A 13,008-nucleotide genomic window follows, 5' to 3' on the forward strand; every position below is an offset into this window, starting at 1 on the left:
CCTTTGAAATTTATTTGGCTATATATTTGTCATACATTTCATGATTAAAAGGACATGAGAGGAATAAGTTGTGTGTGATTTGTTAAACTACACCTGAAAATAAGATAAGTTTTAATATGAAATTGAATAAACATCAGAATTAAACAGCATGCTCAAGCAGTAATCAAGTGGTTTAAATCAGATTATTTTATTATATTTGAAATCTCCAGAGAAAATGAACATAACAGTAACACAATAATAAATACATTGACCTTTGTGTTCTACTATTTTTCATTCTATTGTATTGAAATCAGACATTTCAGAATTGCTGGGAGAAGTAATCAAAAATGGCGACAATGACGAGCAGTTGACACCTGCAGACTACAATCTAAAGACTACGCATCCGTTTAAATATTTCAGCGTGATGACGAATGACACATTTAGCTTCTATTGTTCATTCCTATTCCAAGTATTCTGGTGCAACATTTTGAGACATTTTGATTATAGCCATACATTTCCTACTATTAATCTATTTGATTTTAATTACTGTATCATGCTACAATTATAATCAAACCATTCATGACCTAAATTTAAGAAGCTGACTAGCTACTTGTATGCAGATCATGTAGCCTCAAACCTTAAAACGCAATCATTTTGTGTTTCAAATTGCGCTTGATAAATTTACACCATTTTGCTCTGAACCAATCCACTATGTTTTATGAATGAGAGGAGGCTAGGAAAGGGACCGCGTAAATGTATTGGTTCGGTCCCATCACGGGGGGCGTGGTGGTTGATACCTAACTAGGAAATGACGACACGACAGTTAACACGCGGAAGTTCTGTGTTAGTTGATGATGACGTTTGCCTGAGACAAATGTGCCTTGCTTCAGCTAACGGGATGAATTAACTAGTGTGCTACCGAAGAGATTCATTGAAACTGCAGCAAACAAGTAAGGGAAATAATTGAGTCTAAGTAGAGACAGCAGTCGTATAAGCGTCGTTTACTTGGCTACTGAAATGGCTAGATATCTAGCTAGGCTAAAGTTAGCAAGCAGGCTAGGACTGGAGCTAGCCAACTCAACTGTCATTTGGCTAGCCAACACTTTTCCAGAATGCAACACGACACCCCTTTATGATAGTCCAATAACTAATCAGCTAGCGAACTAACTCTAGCCAGCCCTATTAACTGCTGCTAACTAGGTAGATAACTAATGGTACGAGCCAGGCTCATAAGTTTGTTGAAACTTGCATGCTAATTGTTCTAGCTAGCTGGGTTGCATTGTATGGACTCAATCAACAATATTATGATGTCCCTTTTAAAGGCGCTTCATGGTCAGTCCGATGTCTGCATTGGCCGTGCGGTATTTACGGTGATACGGCCTCTGCATAAGGCAGGGCATTAATACTTCTTGCGCTTCGGTAGAACAGTTGTGAAGGAAGACGTCAGGGAAGTGAGTTTGTGTTTATACAGGACTTCCCGCCCTCACCTACAGTCAACCAATCATGTCAATGCGGACCTCTACGAGCCCTCCTCGTTGTTACGAGGCGCATGGCGATGTGGTGGCCTCTTCGTGCCTCCAGAGGCTCAGCAAAATGCGTCTCATCATCCATACTCTGACCACATTCCAGATTAAACATAAATTGGCTTTAATCCAGATGAAAGCGTCAGTACATAGCAGCTACACCCATAGAGATAGATAGAGGAATCATATATATATATATATTTTTTTAAATCTGTGCCGCTGTAGCGTCAGTGACTGCATAGGTAGCGCTATTCAGGCTACAACTCATAGGAATCCCCACCCAGTTGACTACTTTGACTACTTTAAAATGTCGTAAGTATGGTGGAAGCCCTTCATGGTGCTGCCCATGCTTAAACGGCCCTTTGGCCACTAGAGGCCTCTATCATTCTCTATGGCTACACTATCTAGCTAGCTAGGTGCCATGCTGTAGTGAGCTGTCACAGTTCAAATCAAATTGTATTTGTCTCATGCTTCGTAAACAACAGGTGTAAACGAACCATGAAATGCTTACGGGTCCCTTTTCCAACAATGCAGAGTTAAAGAGATAACAAATAAAAATAGCGACACGAGGAGTAAATACTCAGTGAAAAACGAATAACAACGTTGATAAACTCAAGTCTCACTACGTAGCAAAGCAAGCTAGCAAATGATCCACACTCAAGTCACATAGATTGGATACATGAAAAGGCAAAACAACATGATGTTGAGTGAGGTGGTTAGCTAAACAGCTAGCTATGTAACTTCATGTTGTCAAACTAAGGACGATCTATAACACACATTACCTTGTGACTGGTTCTACTAGTTCTCTACAGTCCTGCATCTCTAGCTAAGGCAGTTAGCTTGACTGGAGGGCTTTTTTGAAGGGCTGTAGGCATGGCTAGCTAAGGATAGCCCTCGGTTACCAGATATGTTATTTGGCTAGCTCAACTTGCTTTATTCAACCCTTTTTTTAAAACTGTGTTGTGACTTGGAATGACTCCTTGCCCCAAAAATGGACTGACTTTCTTCCCTGTTGTGGTCCAGGACAGAGGCAGGATGTTGGAGTCCTATGTCACGCCCCTGTTGATGACCTATGTGAACAAATACATCAAGAACCTGAAGCCCTCTGACCTGCAGCTGTCGCTATGGGGAGGAGACGTAGTACTGAGCAAGCTGGAGCTGAAGCTGGATGTCCTGGAGCAGGTATGGAATAATCCTGGAATTAAGCTTATTAACCCTCTAATAACACTGTAATAACACTTAGTAATGCTATTGACTTTGTATCTGCTCTTTTCCTGAGGTAACTTTATGAATGCAGGTCAGGTCAGTCTCAATCGGAGTCTGCTTTTTTCCCACAAGAGGTCACTTGTTCCATCGACCGGTGGCTAGACGTGTGTCACACTGCCACCTGTCTGTTCCTGCTCAATAGTGACACCCAGGGACACGGACTGGGATCCTACCAGTGCTGATGTCAACATAGCCTAGTCTGTGTCTAGTGCTTGATGATGCGGCGAGAGCAGTAGCTTAATGTGGATTTTAGTGATAACTTTAGATGCAGATTTGAAACATTCTCTATTCTGCTCAATTCGATGGCTTTGATGGTCGTGTGTTCTTGTTCAGATATTGAGACCTTTACCTTTTGGGACGGCAGGTAGCCTAGTGGGTACAAGCGTACGTTGGGCCGGTAACCGAAAGGTTGCTGGATCGAATCCCCGAGCTGACAAGGTAAAAATCTGTCGTTCTGCCCCAGAACAAGGCAGTTAACCCACAATTCCCCGGTAGGCCGTCATTGTAAATAATATTTTTTCTTAACTGGTTAAATACATTATAACAAATAAATAAAAACCAGAATGAAATCAGGGCCTAAAGGCTTAAACATGGTCCCCAATCCAATTCATATTCAGAAGGTTTCCTGTTGACGTATTCTGTTCAGAAGTTAGAAGAGATCGTACCCTCATGTCTGGTCAGTTGTCCACAGGTGTTATCCTGTAGAGATCGTACCCTCATGTCTGGTCAGTTGTCCACCGATGTTATCCTGTAGAGATCGTACCCTCATGTCTGGTCAGTTGTCCACAGGTGATATCCTGTAGAGATCGTACCCTCGTGTCTGGTCAGTTGTCCACAGGTGATATCCTGTAGAGATCGTACCCTCATGTCTGGTCAGTTGTCCACCGATGTTATCCTGTAGAGATCGTACCCTCATGTCTGGTCAGTTGTCCACAGGTGATATCCTGTAGAGATCGTACCCTCATGTCTGGTCAGTTGTCCACAGGTGATATCCTGTAGAGATCGTTCCCTCATGTCTGGTCAGTTGTCCACCGATGTTATCCTGTAGAGATCGTACCCTCATGTCTGGTCAGTTGTCCACAGGTGATATCCTGTAGAGATCGTACCCTCATGTCTGGTCAGTTGTCCACAGGTGATATCCTGTAGAGATCGTTCCCTCATGTCTGGTCAGTTGTCCACAGGTGATATCCTGTAGAGATCGTACCCTCATGTCTGGTCAGTTGTCCACAGGTGATATCCTGTAGAGATCGTACCCTCATGTCTGGTCAGTTGTCCACAGGTGATATCCTGTAGAGATCGTTCCCTCATGTCTGGTCAGTTGTCCACAGGTGATATCCTGTAGAGATCGTACCCTCATGTCTGGTCAGTTGTCCACAGGTGATATCCTGTAGAGATCGTACCCTCATGTCTGGTCAGTTGTCCACAGGTGATATCCTGTAGAGATCGTACCCTCATGTCTGGTCAGTTGTCCACAGGTGATATCCTGTAGAGATCGTACCCTCATGTCTGGTCAGTTGTCCACAGGTGATATCCTGTAGAGATCGTACCCTCATGTCTGGTCGGTTGTCCACAGGTGATATCCTGTAGAGATCGTACCCTCGTGTCTTGAACCCACATCCCTTAGCATTGCCAGACCCAGGCTCCAACCCACTGAGCCAACGCAGTGACTTTTTAAATTTTCATCCCTGTTTCTAGGAGCTGAAACTGCCCTTTACCTTTCTGAGCGGTCACATCCATGAGCTGCGTATCCACGTGCCCTGGACCAAACTGGGCTCCGAGGCCGTGGTTATCACCATTAACACAATGGAGTGTATCCTCAAACTGAAGGATGGAGCACAGGTTAGTACCACTGTTTTTTAAATATTTATACATATTTATATATTTATACTGCAGACAAGTGCAATACTCCAATTTAGTGCATACTGTCATGGCATTCCAAAGCTGGTGCATTTCTGAGTCTACAGTCTTGCTGTATCACTGAAAGAAGTTCAATCCTTCCTCAATACATGACCAAAGTTACAATCTCTGTCATATAACGTTCCACAAGGAATAGACTTGGTTTAAAACATATTGTTGGTTTCTTCCTTTCCATCTTCCTTTCCTAGACTCCTCTACCCAGAACCCCCTCTGTCTCCTCAGCAGTCCAAACAGCCCATGACTCAGTTCATCACATTCTAGACTCCTCTACCCAGAACCCCCTCTGTCTCCGCAGCAGTCCAAACAGCTCATGACTTAGTTCATCACATTCTAGACTCCTCTACCCAGAACCCCCTCTGTCCCCTCAGCAGTCCAAACAGCCCATGACTCAGTTCATCACATTCTAGACTCCTCTACCCAGAATCCCCTCTGTCCCCTCAGCAGTCCCAACAACCCATGACTCAGTTCATCACATTCTAGATTCCTCTACCCAGAACCCCCTCTGTCCCCTCAGCAGTCCCAACAGCCCATGACTCAGTTCATCACATTCTAGACTCCTCTACCCAGAACCCCCTCTGTCTCCGCAGCAGTCCAACAGCCCATGACTCAGTTCATCACATTCTAGACTCCTCTACCCAGAACCCCCTCTGTCTCCGCAGCAGTCCAACAGCCCATGACTCAGTTCACCTCTTTCTTCGTGTTGGCTTAGGGTCTCAGGCAGGGGTGCTCATTTGGACTAATTTGACACGTCGTTTCTCGTCTTGCCGCTCCAATTCGAAGGTCTGCGTGTCTAATGAGCGTCCGTAAAGCCGATTTAACCACGGTGCCTCAGAGAGGCAGATTAAAGCTGACTGGAATCACAGCCTGTTAGTACCATTATTTTGTTGTGTTGTAACGTTCCAACCCAGACAAAGGGGTTAAAAGGTGTTAATTTGACAGGACTAAGTAGCAGCTGCTTTTATCTTCTTCATCAATGCTTCATCATTCTTGCTGAGTCTGGGTGAAGGAATCCCCTGAAGAAAATAGGACAACAGAGAGCAGGGCTGAGTGATGTCAACTAACTCCCAGGCTGTTTTTAGAGCAGGGCTGAGTGATGTCAACTAACTCTCAGGCTGTTTTTACAGCAGGGCTGAGTGATGTCAACTAACTCCCAGGTTGTTTTTAGAGCAGGGCTGAGTGATGTCAACTAACTCCCAGGTTGTTTTTAGAGCAGGGCTGAGTGATGTCTACTAACTCTCAGGCTGTTTTTAGAGCAGGGCTGAGTGATGTCAACTAACTCCCAGGCTGTTTTTAGAGCAGGGCTGAGTGATGTCTACTAACTCTCAGGCTGTTTTTACAGCAGGGCTGAGTGATGTCAACTAACTCCCTGGCTGTTTTTAGAGCATGGCTGAGTGTCTACTAACTCCCAGGCTGTTTTTAGAGCAGGGCTGAGTGATGTCAACTAACTCCCAGGCTGTTTTTAGAGCAGGGCTGAGTGATGTCAACTAACTCCCAGGCTGTTTTTAGAGCAGGGCTGAGTGATGTCAACTAACTCCCAGGCTGTTTTTAGAGCAGGGCTGAGTGATGTCAACTAACTCCCAGGTTGTTTTTAGAGCAGGGCTGAGTGATGTCTACTAACTCTCAGGCTGTTTTTAGAGCAGGGCTGAGTGATGTCAACTAACTCCCAGGCTGTTTTTAGAGCAGGGCTGAGTGATGTCTACTAACTCTCAGGCTGTTTTTACAGCAGGGCTGAGTGATGTCAACTAACTCCCTGGCTGTTTTTAGAGCAGGGCTGAGTGTCTACTAACTCCCAGGCTGTTTTTAGAGCAGGGCTGAGTGATGTCAACTAACTCCCTGGGTGTTTTTAGAGCAGGGCTGAGTGATGTCAACTAACTCCCAGGCTGTTTTTAGAGCAGGGCTGAGTGATGTCTACTAACTCAAGGCTGAGTGATGTCTACTAACTCCCAGGCTGTGTTTAGAGCAGGGCTGAGTGATGTCAACTAACTCCCAGGCTGTGTTTAGAGCAGGGCTGAGTGATGTCAACTAACTCCCAGGCTGTTTTTAGAGCAGGGCTGAGTGATGTCAACTAACTCCCAGGCTGTTTTTAGAGCAGGGCTGAGTGATGTCAACTAACTCCCAGGTTGTTTTTAGAGCAGGGCTGAGTGATGTCCCAGGCTGTTTTTAGAGCAGGGCTGAGTGATGTCCCAGGCTGTTTTTAGAGCAGGGCTGAGTGACGTCCCAGGCTGTTTTTAGAGCAGGGCTGAGTGACGTCCCAGGCTGTTTTTAGAGCAGGGCTGAGTGACGTCCCAGGCTGTTTTTAGAGCAGGGCTGAGTGACGTCCCAGGCTGTTTTTAGAGCAGGGCTGAGTGATGTCCCAGGCTGTTTTTAGAGCAGGGCTGAGTGACGTCCCAGGCTGTTTTTAGAGCAGGGCTGAGTGATGTCATGGTCTCTGTACAGTTTCTTTGTTATATTCTCGTCAGGTTTTTCTAAAAGCTGTTTGGGGGGGAATGAAAGCGGTGTTGGCCACTGCTTTAAAGGAGCTCTTCAATGAAGAGCACATTGGTGAACTCAAAGATGACAGTGTCCTCATGTTATTCACCCTGCCAGAAGGAAACATTCTGCAAATGCTCTTTTTAATTTCTCTGTAAATGTGGCTGGGTTTATTTCAACCAGTCAGGTTTTAGCATCAGGCAGAGAGATTAGTAGTAAACGACTATTTAAAAAAAAAAAGCGTCTGTCTTTGTGAGTTCGCGGTTGTATAACTTGAAGCCAACACAATTGCTCACTGCTCAGCAAATGTACTTTTGAGAAACGAGGACTGATCGGCAGCGACCAGAAATATTCAGAGAACTTTTCGGATTATAGTGTTGCTTGTTAGGTCTAATTCCACCACTGCTATTCTTTACTATTGAACCGTAAAATGTCTTTGGCAAGTGACTAAAACTGCAGTTAAAAGCTGTGTATTGTTAGTCAGTAGTGACATTTTACTACGATCACTTATTACATGAACTGTATCTTCCAAATGGCACCCTGTTCCCTACATAGTGCACTACTTTTAATCAGAGCCTTGGTCAAAAGTAGTGCACTACATAGGGGAAGAGGGTTCCATTTGGTCCTGGTCTAAAGTAGTGCACTACATAGGGGAAGACGGTTCCATAGGGTCCTGGTCTAAAGTAGTGCACTACATAGGGGAAGAGGGTTCCATAGGGTCCTGGTCTAAAGTAGTGCACTACATAGGGGAAGAGGGTTCCATAGGGTCCTGGTCTAAAGTAGTGCACTACATAGGGGAATAGGGTTCCATTTGGTCCTGGTCTAAAGTAGTGCACTACATAGGGGAAGAGGGTTCCATAGGGTCCTGGTCTAAAGTAGTGCACTACATAGGGGAAGAGGGTTCCATTTGGTCCTGGTCTAAGGTAGTGCACTACATAGGGGAATAGGGTTCCATTTGGTCCTGGTCTAAAGTAGTCCCACCTCATAGGGGAGGAGGGTTCCATTTGAGACTAAATCAAAGATCATGGTTGTCAAGACAGTCCCACTTCTCTCTCTACCGGCCCAAACTGCATGTCTGACAGGAAGAAGGGATTATGTCCTGTAGTTGGTCGGTATTAGAGGCAGTGTGTAGGTGGTCAGTATTAGAGGCAGTGTGTAGTTGGTCAGTATTAGAGGCAGTGTGTAGTTGGTCAGTATTAGAGGCAGTGATTATGTCCTTGTAGGGGGTCGGTATAAGAGGCAGTGTGTAGTTGGTCGGTATTAGAGGCAGTGTGTAGTTGGTCGGTATTAGAGGCAGTGATTATGTCCTGTAGGGGGTCGGTATTAGAGGCAGTGTGTAGTTGGTCGGTATTAGAGGCAGTGTGTAGTTGGTCGGTATTAGAGGCAGTGTGTAGTTGGTCGGTATAAGAGGCAGTGTGTAGTTGGTCGGTATAAGAGGCAGTGTGTAGTTGGTCGGTATAAGAGGCAGTGTGTAGTTGGTCGGTATTAGAGGCAGTGTGTAGTTGGTCGGTATTAGAGGCAGTGTGTAGTTGGTCGGTATTAGAGGCAGTGTGTAGTTGGTCGGTATTAGAGGCAGTGTGTAGTTGGTCGGTATTAGAGGCAGTGTGTAGGTGGTCGGTATTAGAGGCAGTGATTATGTCCTTGTAGTTGGTCGGTATTAGAGGCAGTGTGTAGTTGGTCGGTATTAGAGGCAGTGTGTAGGTGGTCGGTATTAGAGGCAGTGATTATGTCCTTGTAGTTGGTCGGTATTAGAGGCAGTGTGTAGGTGGTCGGTATTAGAGGCAGTGATTATGTCCTTGTAGTTGGTCAGTATTAGAGGCAGTGTGTAGTTGGTCAGTATTAGAGGCAGTGTGTAGTTGGTCAGTATTAGAGGCAGTGATTATGTCCTTTTAGGGGGTTGGTATTAGAGGCAGTGTGTAGTTGGTCAGTATTAGAGGCAGTGTGTAGTTGGTCAGTATTAGAGGCAGTGATTATGTCCTTGTAGTTGGTCAGTATTAGAGGCAGTGTGTAGTTGGTCGGTATTAGAGGCAGTGATTATGTCCCTTTAGGGGGTTGGTATTAGAGGCAGTGATTATGTCCCTTTAGGGGGTTGGTATTAGAGGCAGTGATAATGTCCTGTAGGGGGTCGGTATTAGAGGCAGTGATAATGTCCTGTAGGGGGTCGGTATTAGAGGCAGTGATAATGTCCTGTAGGGGGTCGGTATAGAGGCAGTGATAATGTCCTGTAGGGGGTCGGTATTAGAGGCAGTGATAATGTCCTGTAGGGGGTCGGTATTAGAGGCAGTGATACTTTCCTGTAGGGGGTCGGTATTAGAGGCAGTGATAATGTCCTGTATAGGGTCGGTATTATAGGCAGTGATAATGTCCTGTAGGGGGTCGGTATTAGAGGCAGTGATAATGTCCTGTAGGGGGTCGGTATTAGAGGCAGCGATAATGTCCTGTAGGGGGTCGGTATTAGAGGCAGCGATAATGTCCTGTAGGGGGTCGGTATTAGAGGCAGCGATAATGTCCTGTAGGTGGTCGGTATTAGAGGCAGTGATACTTTCCTGTAGGGGGTCGGTATTAGAGGCAGTGATAATGTCCTGTAGGGGGTCGGTATTAGAGGCAGTGATAATGTCCTGTAGGGGGTCGGTATTAGAGGCAGTGATAATGTCCTGTAGGGGGTCGGTATTAGAGGCAGTGATAATGTCCTGTAGGGGGTCGGTATAGAGGCAGTGATAATGTCCTGTAGGGGGTCGGTATTAGAGGCAGTGATAATGTCCTGTAGGGGGTCGGTATTAGAGGCAGTGATACTTTCCTGTAGGGGGTCGGTATTAGAGGCAGTGATAATGTCCTGTATAGGGTCGGTATTATAGGCAGTGATAATGTCCTGTAGGGGGTTGGTATTAGAGGCAGTGATAATGTCCTGTAGGGGGTCGGTATTAGAGGCAGCGATAATGTCCTGTAGGGGGTCGGTATTAGAGGCAGCGATAATGTCCTGTAGGGGGTCGGTATTAGAGGCAGTGATAATGTCCTGTAGGTGGTCGGTATTAGAGGCAGTGATACTTTCCTGTAGGGGGTCGGTATTAGAGGCAGTGATAATGTCCTGTAGAGGGTCGGTATTAGAGGCAGTGATAATGTCATGTAGGGGGTCGGTATTAGAGGCAGTGATAATGTCCTGTAGGGGGTCGGTATTAGAGGCAGTGATAATGTCCTGTAGGGGGTCGGTATTAGAGGCAGTGATAATGTCCTGTAGGGGGTCGGTATTAGAGGCAGTGATTATGTCCTTGTAGTTGGTCGGTATTAGAGGCAGTGATAATGTCCTGTAGGGGGTCGGTATTAGAGGCAGTGATAATGTCCTGTAGGGGGTCGGTATTAGAGGCAGTGATAATGTCCTGTAGGGGGTCGGTATTAGAGGCAGTGATAATGTCCTTTAGGGGGTCGGTATTAGAGGCAGTGATACTTTCCTGTAGGGGGTCGGTATTAGAGTCAGTGATAATGTCCTGTAGAGGGTCGGTATTAGAGGCAGTGATAATGTCATGTAGGGGGTCGGTATTAGAGGCAGTGATAATGTCCTGTAGGGGGTCGGTATTAGAGGCAGTGATAATGTCCTGTAGGGGGTCGGTATTAGAGGCAGTGATAATGTCCTGTAGGGGGTCGGTATTAGAGGCAGTGATTATGTCCTTGTAGTTGGTCGGTACAAAAACCTACTTTGAGTCTTAGCAGCACTACCAGTGAAACTGAACCGAAATCTGAGAACGATTACCCCCAAAATAAATATTTATAATTTATTTAGGTTTGATTTATAAATATTTTGATAATGGGAAAGTGTAGTATGAAAGACATTGGGTGAGATTTATTTGTACTGAAGAGGGTCTGGTTGTGGTCGTACCTATTCTATACCACCCATGCTGGTGCCAAGTAGAAAGGCAAGCTGGAGCTCAGAGAGCAGGCTACGTACCTAATGGCTCCCTATTCCCTATATAGTACACTGCTGTTAACCAGAGGCCTATGAGCCCTATGGAAGATGGTAGGGTTCTATTTGGTCCTCGCCCCCCCCCCCTGTATGGAGTGTCTCCAAGGCCAGATGTCCCCGTCACTAGAAACACATTGTAAGGGAAGTCAATTACACCTAATTATGTAGACTGCAGGCTAAAGACTCGGGAACACATGAGCTTGAGCAGGCCAGAACTAATGGTAAATATCATATAGTATGTAGCTGGCTACTGCTGCAGAGATCGTATTTCCAGCCCTGTGGAAAGACTCAGTCCGTACACAGCTCAGGGTCACGGCGTAGCGGTGGAATGCCCACTCATGTACTGCTACTATACGCAAAACAAGTATTTGTTACAGATGTTTTCCTAAGGTGTCCCCCCCCCCCCCCGGTCAAGAAAAATACTTTTTTTTGGGGGGAGGGGTGAAAAATTGCAAATGACGTTTGGACAAATTTTATTCAATGTTATTCTCACCCAGGAGACACACAGTTTGGAGCCAAGCCAGACTTACAACAGAGGTCCTGCTTGGCAGCGGGAGGAATTGGAATGAGCTGTCTGGAAGGATAGGGTACTTCTCTCCTATTTGAGAGGGAGGGAGGGAGAGAGGGAGGGAGGGAGAGAGGGAGAGAGGGAGGGAGGGAGGGAGGGAGAGAGGGAGAGAGAGAGGGAGAGAGAGGGAGGGAGAGAGGGAGAGAGGGAGGGAGGGAGGGAGGGAGGGAGGGAGAGAGGGAGAGAGGGAGAGAGGTAGAGAGGGAGAGAGGGAGAGAGGGAGAGAGGGAGAGAGGGGGAGAGGGAGAGAGAGGGAGAGAGAGAGGTAGGAGGGAGGGAGGGGGGAGGTAGGGAGGGAGGGAGGGAGGTAGGTACGGAGGAGGGAGGGAGGGAGGTGAGGAGGGAGGTAGGTAACAGGGAGGGAGGGAGGGAGGTAGCAGGGCCCTTACTGCACCGACCCCTCAGTTCTGACGCCAACATGGAAACAGCTTTTATCCTGGTGATTTGTGACATTTTAATGGTCATATATTACATTGTACTGATAATGGTATTTAACTGCTCATTAAGGATGGCAGTGGCTCAGTACCACCCGTCACTGGGAGGTACCTTTAACTGGAGGGGCTTCCTGCTGGTCCTCCTAAACCAGGAGGGGCTTCCTGCTGGTCCTCCTAAACCAGGAGGGGCTTCCTGCTGGTCCTCCTAAACCAGGAGGGGCTTCCTGCTGGTCCTCCTAAACCAGGAGGGGCTTCCTGCTGGTCCTCCTAAACCAGGAGGGGCTTCCTGCTGGTCCTCCTAAACCAGGAGGGGCTTCCTGCTGGTCCTCCTAAACCAGGAGGGGCTTCCTGCTGGTCCTCCTAAACCAGGAGGGGCTTCCTGCGGGTCCTCCTAAACCAGGAGGGGCTTCCTGCGGGTCCTCCTAAACCAGGAGGGGCTTCCTGCGGGTCCTCCTAAACCAGGAGGGGCTTCCTGCGGGTCCTTCTAAACCAGGAGGGGCTTCCTGCTGGTCCTCCTAAACCAGGAGGGGCTTCCTGCTGGTCCTCCTAAACCAGGAGGGGCTTCCTGCTGGTCCTCCTAAACCAGGAGGGGCTTCCTGCTGGTCCTCCTAAACCAGGAGGGGCTTCCTGCTGGTCCTCCTAAACCAGGAGGGGCTTCCTGCTGGTCCTCCTAAACCAGGAGGGGCTTCCTGCTGGTCCTCCTAAACCAGGAGGGGCTTCCTGCTGGTCCTCGTAAACCAGGAGGGGCTTCCTGCTGGTCCTCGTAAACCAGGAGGGGCTTCCTGCTGGTCCTCGTAAACCAGGAGGGGCTTCCTGCTGGTCCTCGTAAACCAGGAGGGGCTTCCTGCTGGTCCTCGTAAACCTGGAGGGGCTTCCTGCTGGTCCTCGTAAACCTGG

General features: G+C 47.1%; 1 protein-coding gene across 1 annotated transcript in view; it reads left to right on the forward strand.

Annotated features, from left to right (window-relative positions):
- The first annotated feature begins 792 nt into the window (after positions 1-792).
- LOC129832791 (intermembrane lipid transfer protein VPS13B) overlaps positions 793-13,008 on the forward strand; it is a 239,016-nt gene continuing 226,800 nt past the window's right edge. The window contains exons 1-3 of the mRNA XM_055896791.1: positions 793-929; positions 2,526-2,684; positions 4,464-4,607. Of these exons, the coding sequence (XP_055752766.1) occupies positions 2,538-2,684; positions 4,464-4,607 (291 nt within the window). The 5' untranslated portion in view covers positions 793-929; positions 2,526-2,537. The remainder of the gene's footprint in view (positions 930-2,525; positions 2,685-4,463; positions 4,608-13,008) is intronic.

Source organism: Salvelinus fontinalis, chromosome 34, assembly GCF_029448725.1.
Source record: "Salvelinus fontinalis isolate EN_2023a chromosome 34, ASM2944872v1, whole genome shotgun sequence".
NCBI lineage: Eukaryota > Metazoa > Chordata > Actinopteri > Salmoniformes > Salmonidae > Salvelinus > Salvelinus fontinalis.